Source organism: Electrophorus electricus, chromosome 7, assembly GCF_041902795.1.
Source record: "Electrophorus electricus isolate QZ-2024a chromosome 7, ASM4190279v1, whole genome shotgun sequence".
In the NCBI taxonomy this organism is placed as follows: Eukaryota; Metazoa; Chordata; class Actinopteri; order Gymnotiformes; family Gymnotidae; genus Electrophorus; species Electrophorus electricus.
Genome location: NC_137503.1, coordinates 3,235,001 through 3,250,000, shown reverse-complemented (window position 1 = coordinate 3,250,000; position 15,000 = coordinate 3,235,001). Strand labels below are relative to the sequence as shown.

The window sequence follows — 15,000 nt, the reverse complement described above, 5'->3', positions numbered from 1 at the left end:
AATATTAAAGGAGCCAGCGTGTTCAGTAGAATAGTAGTGTTAATAATATTAAAGGAGCCAGCGTGTTCAGTAGTATAGTAGTGTTAGTAATATTAAAGGAGCCAGCGTGTTCAGTAGAATAGTAGTGTTAATAATATTAAAGGAGCCAGCGTGTTCAGTAGTATAGTAGTGTTAGTAATATTAAAGGAGCCAGCGTGTTCAGTAGAATAGTAGTGTTAATAATATTAAAGGAGCCAGCATGTTCAGTAGTATAGTAGTGTTAGTAATATTAAAGGAGCCAGCGTGTTCAGTAGTATAGTAGTGTTAGTAATATTAAAGGAGCCAGCGTGTTCAGTAGTATAGTAGTGTTAGTAATATTAAAGGAGCCAGCGTGTTCAGTAGTATAGTAGTGTTAGCAATATTAAAGGAGCCAGCGTGTTCAGTAGTATAGTAGTGTTAGCAATATTAAAGGAGCCAGCGTGTTCAGTAGTATAGTAGTGTTAGCAATATTAAAGGAGCCAGCGTGTTCAGTAGTATAGTAGTGTTAGTAATATTAAAGGAGCCAGCGTGTTCAGTAGAATAGTAGTGTTAATAATATTAAAGGAGCCAGCGTGTTCAGTAGTATAGTAGTGTTAGTAATATTAAAGGAGCCAGCGTGTTCAGTAGTATAGTAGTGTTAGTAATATTAAAGGAGCCAACGTGTTCAGTAGAATAGTAGTGTTAATAATATTAAAGGAGCCAGTGTGTTCAGTAGTATAGTAGTGTTAGTAATATTAAAGGAGCCAGCGTGTTCAGTAGTATAGTAGTGTTAGTAATATTAAAGGAGCCAGCGTGTTCAGTAGTATAGCAGTGTTAGTAATATTAAATCCCAAGGGCCAGGTTTGAGCTCTGAGTTAAAGTCAGCCTCCTATGAGTCACAAACCACATCGGGGTCAGGACAGACTTGGACTCGGAGGCTGCAAACAAACCATGTTATTTGCGGCCATGCTTGGTTAATGCCGATGTTAGATGGGAAAAATCTCGCTGGTCAGAGAGACCGCTGACCTCGTGAACGTCCGGGTGAGGCTGAAATGTTCCAGACTGGTAGGCAGAGACAGAGGACGGCAAAAAAATTCTCTCACGGCAGCGAATCGAAAGCACCTTGATTTACCGCCACTCCGAACAACTTTAAACCAGGAAGCTCTTCAGTGGTGATGCCTTGTGATGGATGTCTTTTCAACTAGGGAAGTGATCTGTCCTTATTCGAGATGTAATTTACAGTGTGTCCCGGATAATGTAAGAAATCTGCCATTGCAATACAGGCAGAACTTTTTCCACCAGCCAGGCAAAGATGCCAGCGCAGGGGCGTAGCTACGAGCCTGGGCTGGCATGGCTGTGAGTGAGTGCTTGCAGGACCTGTTATTGTCGTTCTCGGCCCTCTTGACGGCGGCGCGGAGCTCCTGGTTGGACGACTGCATGGCCTCCTTCATCCTGCTCTCGTCTCCCAGAGCCCTCTGGAGCTCCATGCACTCTATGCGTCGGGCATCCCGCTCCTGGGCACACTCTTCCAGCTCCCGGCAGGCCTGGATCAGCTCCCTGCGCCCGGCGTCTCGGCTCTCCTCTGCCTCGGATAGATCCCTCTGCAAGCGCTCCACCTGAGAGAAGAGGAGAAGAGGAGAGAGGAGAAGAGGAGAGAAGGGTATGTCGTAGGTAGATGTTTTTTTTTCTCTCATAAGCATTTGAACTGGTTAACCGTTATGTTCTCAAAGGCAGGCATACTGTACACATGATAGCTATTTAAATCATATCGTATTATTGCTCCAGTTGACGGACAGGATGCAGACGGCTGTATTCCATACGCGGCATGAGTGTGCTGAGGAACTGCTCCGCTTTCCATGGGTTGAAAGAAATGGAGACAAAGGCTATTAGCAAAATTCCGCTTCCCTGCACGATTCAGCAGTCCGATCGTGCGAGTCACGCGGTTCCTAGCAGCAGCTCTGGCCTTCAGCATGGCTTTCGGAGCAAACAGCGATGCAGGTTTGAAAATGATGACTTTACTAAGGTATGGCAAACCCACGGGAGGTGTGTGTGTGGGCGCAGGATGGCGGGGGGCGGGACATGGGCAGGGCTGGGTCAGCCACGTGGGCCTTGCCATTGGACCTGCTCGGGATGCACCTACTCATCCGTGAGAGCGCACAGCAGTGCGGGCCTCCTTTTGGGCTGTCTGACGCCCGTGCCAGTCTTGCTGGAGAGAAAGCAAAGCCAGTGAGGAGAGAGGGAGCGGCACGGAGATAAAGAGAGAACAATAGAAGGGGGGAGGGGGGAGAAGGAGGGAAAGAGAGAAAAGTGGAGTGAGAAGGGGAGAGAGAGAGAGAGTGAGTGAATGGAATAACAAAGGAATAGACAGTGCAGGCTGAGTCAGCAGCCTGACTGGAACCATGGCTCCTCTGTGGGCGAGAGCGTGCGTGCGTTGGGAAGAGCTGTCAGTAACAGGGCCACACAAGAGCCCTCATAAATCCTAACGCGAGAAAACGAACGCCGTACCATTCCGGCCAAGGGTGCCTGTGATGAGGTCACTGATATGGAAGGTGAAAGGGAGGGGTAGTTCAGGGGTGGGGGGGTTGGGTCCTCACATGGATGGACGCGCTCTGTGCAGCAGACATACGAGTCTTCTCGCTGGCTGATATTTGCAAGGAAAATAAAAACTAAAAATAAACATCCCAACACCAGATTATTTAAGAAGATGATGAAGTCCATCGCAGAAACAGACCATGTCCCTTTTCTCTTGCCGTACTGTTGCTCGTTTCATCTTTACTCGCTCTCTCTCTCTCTCTCGCTCTCTCTCTCTCTCTCTCTCTCTCCATTGCTCCCTCCCTTTATTCCTGCTCCTGACCAGCACCCCCTCCCTTACTGCTGGTGGTTTGTCATCGTCTGACCACAGTATGTCAGAGGAGGATCAATAAAAATAATCACAAGGAGAGAAAACACACACACACACACACACACACTCACACTCACACACACACAAACACAAACACACACATACACACACATACACACTCACAAAAACACACACACACAAAAACACACGCACACACACACTCACACACATACACACTCACACACACACACACACTCACAGACACGTGCGCACGCACGCACACACACACACACACGCGCGTGCATACGCACACACACAGAGACACACACACACAGACATGCGTGCACGCACACACACACACGCGCACACACACACACATACACCACACACAAATGCACAGGCACAGCTGTAACAGTCTACCGCTATGAGGAGACAGAGTGGACAGTGTGCTGGGGCCTTCTCTCATTCAGTGGTCAGAAAGAGGGAGAGTTCAGACTAATAAGACTGGGCTGGACTTGCACAGGCACCAACATGCATGGCACTGAGCGGTGCGATTCTGGCCATGGAAAAGAGCCAACAGCAACAGCAGCATGCAGTGGACAAGCCTTCTCCCCAGCACCGGAGAAGATCATTGGTCCAAACCGGGTTCCCACAAGCCTCTTCAGGGAACACTCCCCAGCCTGTGCAAATAAACCCACCGCCCGAGGTGCATAATATTCACTCTGTCGGCCAACAGGATGTCTTTTTCTAATGCTAAGGACAATACAAATGAATGGGGGGGATGCAATCACCTCACCTCTTGCTGGGCTTGGAGTCTGTGCAGAGAAAGCTCCCTGACCTGCTCACTCAGTCTCTTCTCCGAGACTTCGCGAGAACTCAGGGACTCGTCGAAGCGTGCATGAAGCTGCAGCAGCTCCATCTGCAGGCCTGCCACTGCGTCCTGCTGGGGAAAAGGCGCGGGGCATATGATAAGTCACCATGATGGCAGGACACTCAGTCGCCGGGTTTGCTGGGGCAACACACCTTGTCCTGCTCCTGTTTGCTCAGGAAGTCTCGGCGCATGCGCTCCGTCTCCAGGGCGGCAGTCTCCATGGTGCACTGCAACGCGAGGATGCGCTCGGTCAGGGCTGTCTTTTCCAGCTCCATCTCAGACAGAGCCTGCCAAAGCACGCAAGCATCAGCTTGGTCAGCTCGAATCCAGGCGAGAACCAGACTCCAAACCCCATTCACACCACCAATCGACTACAGAGAACATTCTACAAGGGAACTCTCAACCGCTGGTAATACAGTTTTCTCATTTAATTGTAGTTTTAGATTTGTTCCATTGATAGTCTGATAGACATACTTACACACACACACACACACACACACACACACACTCATACCCTTACAAACTCACCCTCTCACACTACCACATGTACACCCACCCACCCACACACCCACACCGTTACACGTACATACGCACAGGCCCACATCCACACCTACACATACACCCACGCACATGCACATATACAAACACAGGCACACATATACACATACAGATGCACACACGTGCGCGCACCCCCGCCCACCTGCTGCTTGTCAGCCTCGGCCTGCAGCAGGGTGTCTGTGCAGTACTGCTGCGTCTTGGCCAGCTCCTCCTGGAGCTGCTGCTGTGCGTGCCGACTGCGCAGACGCGTCTCCTCGCACTCCGCCCGCAGCCTCTCCTCCGCCTGCTTCCTCTGCGCCATCAGCTCCAGCTGCACACACTGCTGGGGCAGAGCAGGTGCGCAGTGCGCAGGGGAGGTCAGGGCATCACGCAAGCGTGTGGGCCTTCTCCAGGCAATACAACTGTGCACTGCAATACAGTGAGCCACAGTGAGCTACAGTGTATTACAATGAGCCACAGTGCACTACAATGAGCCACAGTGAGCTACAGTGCACCACAACAAGCCACAGTGCACTACAATGAGCCACAGTGAGTTACAGTGCATTGCAATAAGCCAAATGAGCTACAGTGCAATACAATAAGCTACAGTGCAATACAGTGAGCCACAGTGAGCTACAGTGCACTACAATGAGCTATAGGGCACTATGTTGAGCTACGGTGCATTATAATGAGCCACAGTGAGCTACAGTGCACTACAGTGAGTTACAATGAGGTAGAGTATGCTACAATGCACTTACAGTGCACTTACAGTGAGCTACAGTGCATTACAATAAGGCAAATGAGCTACAGTACACTACAATGAGCTACAGTGCAATACCGTGCACTACAGTGAGCTACAGCTCAGATACACAACACAGGTCAACACACCACAAATCTGATACACAACACAGGTCAGCACACCACAGCTCCATTACCAGTACAGCATATTTCCTCTATTCTTTATTTCGCAATAAACATGATATCCATGTTTAGTTTCCAGTAGTAATGACAGATAATGGAAGTACTTGGAGCATATCAGGTGGAGAAGGTACTGGGAGCTACTGCATTATGGGTTTTGTAGTCCACTGCACACGTGAGGCTCAGAGTGGTACCCTGTCCTTGCGCTCAGCTTCCAGCTGCTCCTGATGACTGTGCTGAGCAGCAGTGAGAACATCCTGGGCGTTTCTCTCTGCACGAGCGAGCTTCTCCTCCAGAGCCTGCCTCTCGTGCAGGGCCTGGGACACTTGCTCCTCCAGTTCACTTTCGGAATGGGACAAGTCACCTGTACGCACATGCATAAATACACACACACAAACACCCACACAGGTGTGTGCGTATGCTCACACACACGCACACATGTTCACACGTACAGGCGCACGCACACACGCACGCACGCACGCACGCGAACACAGACACACACAAATGCTGATTTGACCTGTACGACCCTCAGTTCAGTGGGTATATATGATAACATAATGCTAATTCGGAGTATCATTACACAATACATAGTGACAGTTCTGGCAGATAAATAGTGTTTAATGTGGACACTTTCTGCGTGGGGACGGCACCAAGGTCTTGAGGAGAGAGCTGCTGACCATTCAGGCCAGCCGTTCCCAAGCTCTGGGCTAAAATATGGGCCCCGCGTGGGCCGTTGGAGGGGCCCGATGGCCGACCAGCCCGGCCTGGCTGCAGTCGGAGGGGATGGGGGCCTCCCGGAGAGACACTCACGCGTCAGAGCCTCGTTAGCCTGCTGGAGACGAGACCGCTCCGCTTCCAGCCGAGCCCGATTGGCCTCCAGTGACGAAATCAACTCCTGCCCATCAAATAGGGCCACCTCGAGGGTCTCTCTCTCAGAGCTGAGAGAAAAATGATTGGATGGCAAGAAAGGGTGGGGGGGGGGGGATCAGAGGAGAGAGAAGGAACAGGAGAGAGAGAGGAGAGAGAGAGTTGGAGCTGTTTATGGTTTCTGAGATTCAAATGGATACAACTTTCAAAGTCACAAGGTTTTTTCAGTATTCAGAATTCAGTATCCAGTATCCAGTATTTTGATTCAGTATCCAGTATCTAGTCTCTAGTATTTTAATTCATTATCCAGTATCCAGTACTTTAATTCAGTATACAGCTTACAATCACTTAATTCTCACACGAGAAGGAGAAAAATATGAGCCTGTGAACACTTAATCTCTGTCACTGCCTGGATGCTGCTGTCTACTACTGCGCAGAATCTGAGAGAGGCGGCCGGTCATAATTCAGGGCGCAGCAAGCTCGTGTTGCCCCAGCTCCACTGCCGGGGTGACGAGGCGCACTGTCATTAGGAAGCCTTCAATGATTGAAAAGGCCCTATTGATTACTGCTCAAACCCTGCTCCAAACACAGGGGCTCCACATTGCCTGCCAGCCCCTGAATCCAACACAAATACAAACATGTAGTCCACATTCACTAACTAAAAGCCACACAGACCAATAGGCAAACACACACACACACACACACACACACACACACACACACACACACACACACACGCACACTGGCTCACCAGAGAGCAGCGAGCTCTTGGGCTAGTGCCTTGGCTTTGCGCTGTTCCGTGGTGAGCTGGACACTCAGACTGGCCTTGTCCTTCACGAGCTGCTCTCTCTCTCGGCCGGTCTGCTGCAGGGAGACTTCCTGGACCTGGGCGTCCCTCTGACAGATCTCTAGCTGCTCCGAGGCTGCCTGCTTCTGCAAACACACCTAAATACACACACATACATACGTATGTAGATATATACATACATAACAATATACACACAAGCATGTACTCACATTCACATGACACAAATACATCACACAACACACATTGCAAACACACACACACACACACACACACACATACATGCAAAGACATATGTACACACCCACACACACACACACCCACCCACACACACACACACACACACAGCTATTTAAATTTTTCTACTGTCCAGTCCAGTAAAATTTACTTATTATTCATTTTCCAAGCCCTGGTCATATTAAACGCCAACAAAGTCAAATATTCCCCATCAGCGGACAAAATATTCACTGTGATATGATCATAAATGAGATCACAAGTCGAAACCTTGGAATTTGTTAATGCGTCAATCGGTGTCAATGACTCAGCTGGAACTGTGACTCGAAGGAACTGGGCCAAAGTGTTTACTGCACACAGCCAAACAGCAGGTTGCCAAATATTTCCCTGAAACAGAAGACTGTTCCCTACCGAGCGTGTAGTGAGCCATTCGCCATCAGGCACAAGGAAAGTTCAGATGAGGTGCCAAGCTCACACCGTCAATTTTACAGCATTCACAAAGTGAAAGAGTTGAAGAAATGGTTAGTGAGGTCAAAGTGAGATTTAAAACTGATCACTGGAGAAGTGCAACTATTCCTACCTATCCATGCACAATAAAGGTAAATGTAGAAATCACTTTTTATCAAACTAATAGTTTATTAAGATAGACTCAATTAACCCAGAAAATACTCGGCGTGTTCCAGCCTGGCGCAATAACCGAAGCTCGTTCATCACTAAGCTCACTGCTTCACACACAAAAGATCGGACTGCTAATTTACTGCTGTTCTGACCCGTCGTTCTCTCGCCGCAGTATTGAACGTCTGTAATATCTATCTGTGCTGTGCTCCTCTCCATACATAAAGGCTTCCCTGCCCCCTTCTCCTCTGAGCTCCTCGGAGGCCGATAAATCACGCCTGGGCCGAGGCTCGCCTTCGGAACGCTCGCAGCTAGGTGTTGAGTAGTATGGCAGATGCGTCCGATATCTCTCCCCGGCCTGTCGGCGCGGCGCTGAGCCGTACTGGAGTGCAGCTAGGGGCCTCTGAATCACGCGGAGAACCCCAGGTGCTCGGGCCCAGGGCCGGAGGTGCTGACCTGCGCGAGCTGCTCCAGGGCCGAGGCCCTCTCCTTCTGCAGCAGGGTCAACTCCGCTTCCAGGCTCGCGCGGGCCTCCTGAAGGTGGACGCGCGAGGCCTCCAGCGCGCGCTTCTCGGCCGTGGTGTCCAGTAGCTCCTGCTGCACGTGCGCCAGCTCCTCCCGGGCCGCTGCCCGCTCCAGCTCCGCCTCCCGCGTTCGCTCGCCGAGCTCCGCCTTCTCGGCCTCCGCCTTAGGGCAAAAGTCAGAGGTCGAGCATTTGGGTGAACCCAGAGAACGGCATTTACCCCCTACATTATACGTGTGTGTGAAACACACACCAAGCAATAGCTTGTTCAAGTCACTTCCTGCAAGACTGCGCTGACAAAGCAACAAGATAGCGAACAGCAATTTTCATGTGAGCACATTAAACATGGCGTAGGTAGGTGTTAAATTTGCAAGGTGTCAGACCTGTAGCAGTACACGATTCAGCTCCACCTTGTCCTTAGCCAGCCCTTCAGTCAGGGCGGCCATCTTGGCTAAGGAGTCTTGGAGCGCCGCCTCCTCGCTCTGGAGTTTAGCGAGTGCCACTTCCTGCTCAGCATTCTGGGACTCCACCTGCATGTGTTAGCAGGGTTCAGCTAATTTGAACAGTTCACCTTTAGGGCAGGTCATGAGACCAAACCGCTGGTTAATACAACACTACTGTTCCTAACATTCCTTCCTCGCCGGACACTCTGACCTCTGACGGATCGACAGATTTCCAAGAGTAACTTACTGATTCTAAGTACTTTCTTGCCAATTCTATGCACATTCTGTCGAGCATTTTCTTGGCATGGATTCTTTCTGTGCCATATGAACCTAATTTGTTTTGTGGGAGGCCTGGTTCTGTCTTTATTCGGCTGACTCAAGCATGTCTTTTATTATTTTTCTCTTAAATCACCTTTTCCCGATGTCCCGCATTTCATTTACCCGCCCGGTCCTGCACGACACTGCTGGGACATTTTCAGGTCGTCTCCTCGTCTGGCACGCGTTCTAATGGACGTGCCACTCTCACCGGCACAGAGCGCCTTCGAAACCGCCAAAACTCTACCATAGCATCTACACCAGCTACCGTTACAAACAGGCAGCTGCTCGCTGACTTGGAGATGAAAAATCTCACGAACGCAGTGTTGCGAGGAGAACATCAAACAGTGCAACATAAGTAGGACTGCGTAGCCAGTGGAAGGTCAGCGTAAACACCAATTCCAGTAATTCAGCAATGGAGCTGGAATTTTGGCAGGAAATGAAAAAAACCCCCAAAAACATTATTTACTTAGTGGATAAATAATGCATGAAAATCTGCATAAACACAGTTTTATTACTGTGGCCAGAGTGTATTTATTACTGTGGCCAGAGTGTATTTATTACTGTGGCCAGAGTGTATTTCACAGCAGGAGTATACAGGTGAGAACAGTCCTGGTCCAAAGTAGGAACATGTGGCAGTGTGGATAATGGCTTTGGGTTACTGAGGAGGTGAGTAAGTCAGTAAGCATGTGTGTGTATGTGTGTGTGTGTGTGTGTGTGTGTGTGTGTGTGTGTGTGTGTGTGTGTGAGTATGCATCTGTGTGTGTGTGTGTGAGTATGCATCTGTGTGTGTGAGTATGCATCTGTGTGTGTGTGTGTGTGTGTGTGTGTGTGAGTGTGTAAGTGTGTGTGTGTGTGTGAGTATGCATCTGTGTGTGTGTGAGTGTGTGAGTGTGAGTGTGTGTGCAGTACCTTAGAGAGAGCCTGGGCCAGACTGCCCTTCTCATCTTCTACAACCTCTTTCTGCAGTGTGAGCTGATTCAGGGCCTCTTTCACACACACCAACTCTTTACGCACTTCTGAGTGCTTAGCCTCCAGTTGGTCAATAGTTCGTTGCCTATAGAAAACACGCCCACAACCACACGCACGCGCACACACACACACACACACATCTATACGTGAGTGCATACACAGAAATAGAATGCTCCATCCAGTGATCCCGAGGAGTGACACAAACCCTCATTTAATTATAGACAAACACTCAAACACAAAAACACTCACAAACATTCCGAAAACTCAGGACACACACTCAGAGAAAGACAAGCCAGGAAAGGTTTATGTAAACACCACCTGAGTGCCTGTTCCTTCCTCTATGTGGGAAGGGAACAGCGTAGAGGTCACAGGTCAAATCTCCTTCACAAATATAGTGACTTTGTACAGAGCTCATGCCCTCAGAACCCACTTAACGTGTCACCGAAACGGGAATCCCGAAAACGTCACCAAACACCAAGTTAAGGTCATTAGCACAGGACTAGGAAAAGAAAGTGTCTTCATTTTCAGTGGCATCTGTAAAGAAAAATGCAGTCTTGGCTTGGTATGAGGCCTTGTTGAGGAAAACATGTGTTAGTGATACTGACTGTAAACAAACGGGGGGCTGAGGAGGGGGGTTGGGGGTTGGGTGAGGGTTGAGGGCGTTGAGATGACGGTTACAGCCTGGCTCTCGCAACGGCTTACCCCCTCTCAGCCTCGGCACGCTCGCGAGCCAGCTGTCTCTCCAGGTCCTCGCGCTGCTGCCGGAGGAGGTCCCACTGCCGCTGGACATCTTGGGCGGAGCTCCGCAGACGCTCCGCCTCCGCGCGCTCAGCATCCAGTTGGCGGCGCAGGGCTGAGACATGCGTCTCTAGCTTATCCTTCTCACTAGAGGAGGTTAGAGAGAGGGAGAGAGAGAGAGAGAGAGAGAGAGAGAGTAAGAGAGTGAGAGGGGTCATCTAAACCCCTAAACCCCCCCTGCAGACTGCAGTGATTCCGTTCCTCTTCCTCTTCAGGAAGTCTTCAGGAAGAGCGGCTCAGCCAGCAGGTGTCCAGAGGGGAGGCTGACCTGGCGACTACTCCCAGCGAAGCGTGCAGTGTCTGGGTTTCGCGGCTGCCTTCCTCCCTGGCTCGCTCGGCCCGCTGGACCTCCCGCTCCAGCTGCTGGACCCTGCTCTCCAGCAGCCGGCGCTCGGCCTCCGCCTGCTGCAGCTGCTCCGTCAGGGCTGCGGCCTGGTCCAGCGCGGCCCCGCTACGCACCTGGAGCTCCTGCCGGGAAGAGACTCGGTAATCGGGTGCTCCATAATCTGTTGCCCTCGATGCAAAGCAGAAGCCTTAACGTGCTTCGTAGAACTAGACACTCCACCAACAGCTTGTCAGAGACTATCGGAGCTTTTGTGTTCTGAGTTTAAGCTCTTGATTGTTTTTCTCTTTGCTTACTAAGCCTCTTCTTCATAGTAAAATTACACTGGGACAATCATTTCAAGCCATTTGACAGCCCCCAATATGACAATGCAAGGCTCTCTGACCGGTCCCACTGACCCGAGTTTGTTTCTGTCGACGAGTCAGGGCTCTCTGTATGGCGATTAGAGTGCTCTCACAATCCGAAGGGGTGTGAGGCGCTGAAGGGGCCGACAGCAGAGCGGCGGTGAGCTCCTCTCCCTGGCTCTCTGAGCCGCCGGCGTCTGCATCCTCACAAACACTCTGCGAAGAAAATGAGAGGGAGGCTAACCAGAAACATTTGAGTGAACTCTGTCACGACGAGCGTTTCTTTACCCAGTCCACCTTCTCTAACCCCACAGTGCGACTAGGTCAACCCTGCTCCAGGTCTGGGTTTGCCACCCGTTTTGTCGTGGCTAGTAGGCGGGACCCGGGGTCCCGTGTGTATGACCTGGTGGACAGTGAGGAGGATCTGCTGTAGCCTGCTGATCTCGCTGCGCAGTGACGCCTTTTCAGCTTTCTCTTCAGCTCGGCTCAGTTCCTGAGATTTAACAAGTTTACCAAAAGTTATTATTATCATTGTTGCTGTTAATAAATAACAAAAACCAAATAATACACAAAAAGCGAATCTTAAAGCCATCAGAAGAAGCATTCAGGAGAGGAGTCTGTGTGGAGCCCCCCGACACACCACAGAGAAGAGCCATAGAGGAAGCAGGGGCCATCAAGGCTATGGGGTACAGACTGTGGTCCCACGTTCCTCCAGCCCGCTACCCAGCTTCCCCAGGGGCTCACCACTGTGTCCAGACTGTCCTGCAAAGCTTCCAGACTGCTCTCTTTCTCAGAGTTCTGGCTTCTGAGATGCTTCACCAGGTCTGCAAGTTGCAGGATCCTACAAAGACATTTATATATGGAAATAAAATTCACACACACACACACACACACACACACACACACACGCACACACACACACACACACACACACACACACACACACGCACGCACACACACACACACGCACGCACACACGCATGCACACACACACACACACACGCACTGTAGAAGGTAGCATTTACTGAAAGGCACTGTTTAGAAGGTTCTTGACACCTACATATGCCCGTCATGACGTGATTAAACAGGAGATATATACATAAGATACTACAGAGCATCTTTGTGAAGTCCTAACTTTTGTTACATTTTACCAACAGATTCTCTTGGCAAGCTGCTTTATACCATAGCATTATGTCACCCTGACATACCCCCTCAAAAAAAATACCCCACAAAAAAACCCACTGACATCAAAACTGATAAAAGCAGCTTTCATAAGAGCTTACGCTTGTTGGAATAAGCATTTGTAAACGTTATATACATTTAATTTGGCTGTCATGATGGGCTTATGTAACATGGCCTCCTAAACAGTGTGCTTTAAAAGTGTTATTGTGTGGAGAATGTCAGCATATGACTTTTTGTCAAAGTTAAAACACTACACGTACAGCTATCAAAGACCCAGACAGGTGCACGGCTGTAATCAGCTGAACACAGGCGATGCTCTGTGGTTGTTCAGCCATATATATTTTTGATATCATCCGAGCTTTGTCGGAGATCTGGACCGGATGCCTAATGATGTCAGCGTGACATTTCACTGGCCTACGCTATGTCGGATTTCTGCAGCAGTCGTGCAGATGGCTTCTTCTCGGCCTGCGTGTGTTAAGCAGAGGTGAAAATACGTAGCGTTTATGCGTCCCTGCAGAGCTCTCGTCTGACCCACATCCATCCTCAGACCTTCCCCCCTCCGCAATTACAATCAGTAAAAGGGTCATATGTCATGGAGGAGTGTGACCCCCCCCCCCCACTGTACAACTGTCACTGATTAAAAGATCTAAGTGTGCAGAGGTGCAGTGACTAAACTCATCAAAGGATACAAGCCATGTCCAGCCAGTCCCACGAAGACAGCCTCGAAAGAAACCATCAAACAAGGGCAGTAACGTGGAACATGAAAGAGTCATTCCAGGTTGAACTGGATACTGCTCAACTGCTCACTAAAAAGGAAAGGAATCTAGTTTCTCTCTCTCTCTCTCTCTCTCCCTCCCTCCCTCTCTCTCTCCCTCTCTCTCTCTCTTTCTCTTTTTTCAGCCTTTCTCCCAGATGGACGGTGCCTAAGGCGATCCATGTTATGTGTGAACACTTGTTCGGTGACCCATCTAGGATATATTAGAGTTTTAAAAATCAAGACAGCAATAATTCACCATTATGGCATCTGGGAAACCTTGGCTTCAGAGCGCATAAAATATATGTTGCCCGTAAACAATACAACAGTGCTTTTATTGCTATGACAATAGTAAGAACGCATGTCACCACGTCATGATGCCACTAGGTGAAAAGCTTAAGAGCATTGCGGTTAATAACCTGGAGTTGAGCTCCACCTTCTCTGCGTCGAAGCGACCTTGGAGATGCATGGCTTCTCTCAGTTTGTCCCTCAGCTGCCTCTCCAGTGCCGAGGCCTCCAGGCCAGCGGCGGCGCTTCGCTCGCCCACGGCCACCTCCAGGCTCACGCAGGCCTGCTGCAGCTGCCGGCTGGTGGCCGCGCACTCCCCGCGCATGTCGGACAGGCTCCTGCAAGCGCAGAGGTGCGCAGTCACGCGGAAGTGTGAGGACAAAGCTGACCTCATCTCTATATGCAGCGGTGCCAGCTATGGCCCAGGAGGGCTACAGCCCAGTGCAATTTGATGCTTCCTTTGCTTAAAAATACCTATTTCATCTAAAAAAGAATTGCAGAGTTAAATCAGGTGTGACTGAGCAGTGAAATCACCGAACTGGAGTTCAGATACTCCTGACCTTAAATTACTATAGATAGAGTGTGCAGCTGTAGGGTTCAGTGCATTCTCAGGTCAGAAAATCATGTTTTTAGTTGAGGAGAACCAGATGGTCAAAGCTATTATGTTCTATATCATTAAAAGGGACTGAGCTCTTTGAATGGTCTTGTGTGTGAGCGAGGCCTTGAACCTTCTTAGCTGCGTGTTGAGTAATCCGCATTGCAGCAAATTACTCAACAAATGCACAACATAGGCCAAGTTTTTAGGCAGATCCGCTCTGAGAAATGGCCCAGCAGTGACCCAAGAGGCACTCCAACCTTCACTCCTCCCCAGAGCACCCAACGTGGACTAGGAGATACGGGCCATGCAAACCCTGCCGACCCCTCAACTTTGACCCCGGGCCGGGTTTGGGAGAGGTGCACAGGACCGGCTAGGGGCTCACAGGTCACCGCACTCACCTGTCAGCAAAGGCCCGGAGCTGGGTGAAGGTGCTCCGCAGAGAGGCGGCCTGGCGCCACAGGGATCGCACTCGCGCTTGCTCACGGCACGACCTGGAGGCGCTCATCTGAGGGCGGCACGCGGGGAAACACGGGGGTGTCAGGGGTAGAAGGGGCTCTTGAAAGATCATCATATGGTCAGCAGATTTAATACTGGAAGTCATGAAGGAGCCAGAAATAGGTTGGGTTTAAACCACAGTGACACAGCCCCCATGCCGATATCCTGTGATAAATCATATGGGCCAATTTATATAAAGGAACAAATTCATAAGCACATGCACACATGAACATGCACATGTAAATGCAGAGATGCACAC

At 50.1% G+C, this 15,000-nt stretch overlaps 1 protein-coding gene across 12 annotated transcripts in view; it reads right to left on the bottom strand.

Annotated features, from left to right (window-relative positions):
• crocc2 (ciliary rootlet coiled-coil, rootletin family member 2) overlaps positions 1 to 15,000 on the bottom strand; it is a 43,649-nt gene that overhangs the window by 10,984 nt on the left and 17,665 nt on the right. For 7 of the 12 annotated variants that reach the window (XM_081718027.1, XM_081718017.1, XM_081718020.1 and 4 more), the window contains 17 exons: positions 14,645 to 14,751; positions 13,780 to 13,986; positions 12,169 to 12,265; positions 11,828 to 11,917; positions 11,479 to 11,640; positions 11,006 to 11,205; positions 10,642 to 10,824; positions 9,880 to 10,024; positions 8,593 to 8,739; positions 8,143 to 8,373; positions 6,784 to 6,977; positions 5,976 to 6,103; positions 5,360 to 5,529; positions 4,411 to 4,590; positions 3,863 to 3,997; positions 3,636 to 3,782; positions 1,375 to 1,613 (listed from right to left, as the gene is read on the bottom strand). In XM_081718027.1, the coding sequence (XP_081574153.1) occupies positions 1,375 to 1,613; positions 3,636 to 3,782; positions 3,863 to 3,997; positions 4,411 to 4,590; positions 5,360 to 5,529; positions 5,976 to 6,103; positions 6,784 to 6,977; positions 8,143 to 8,373; positions 8,593 to 8,739; positions 9,880 to 10,024; positions 10,642 to 10,824; positions 11,006 to 11,205; positions 11,479 to 11,640; positions 11,828 to 11,917; positions 12,169 to 12,265; positions 13,780 to 13,986; positions 14,645 to 14,751 (2,762 nt within the window). The remainder of the gene's footprint in view (positions 1 to 1,374; positions 1,614 to 3,635; positions 3,783 to 3,862; positions 3,998 to 4,410; positions 4,591 to 5,359; positions 5,530 to 5,975; positions 6,104 to 6,783; positions 6,978 to 8,142; positions 8,374 to 8,592; positions 8,740 to 9,879; positions 10,025 to 10,641; positions 10,825 to 11,005; positions 11,206 to 11,478; positions 11,641 to 11,827; positions 11,918 to 12,168; positions 12,266 to 13,779; positions 13,987 to 14,644; positions 14,752 to 15,000) is intronic. The other 5 variants (XM_081718018.1, XM_081718022.1, XM_035524049.2 and 2 more) reach the window with 3 other exon arrangements.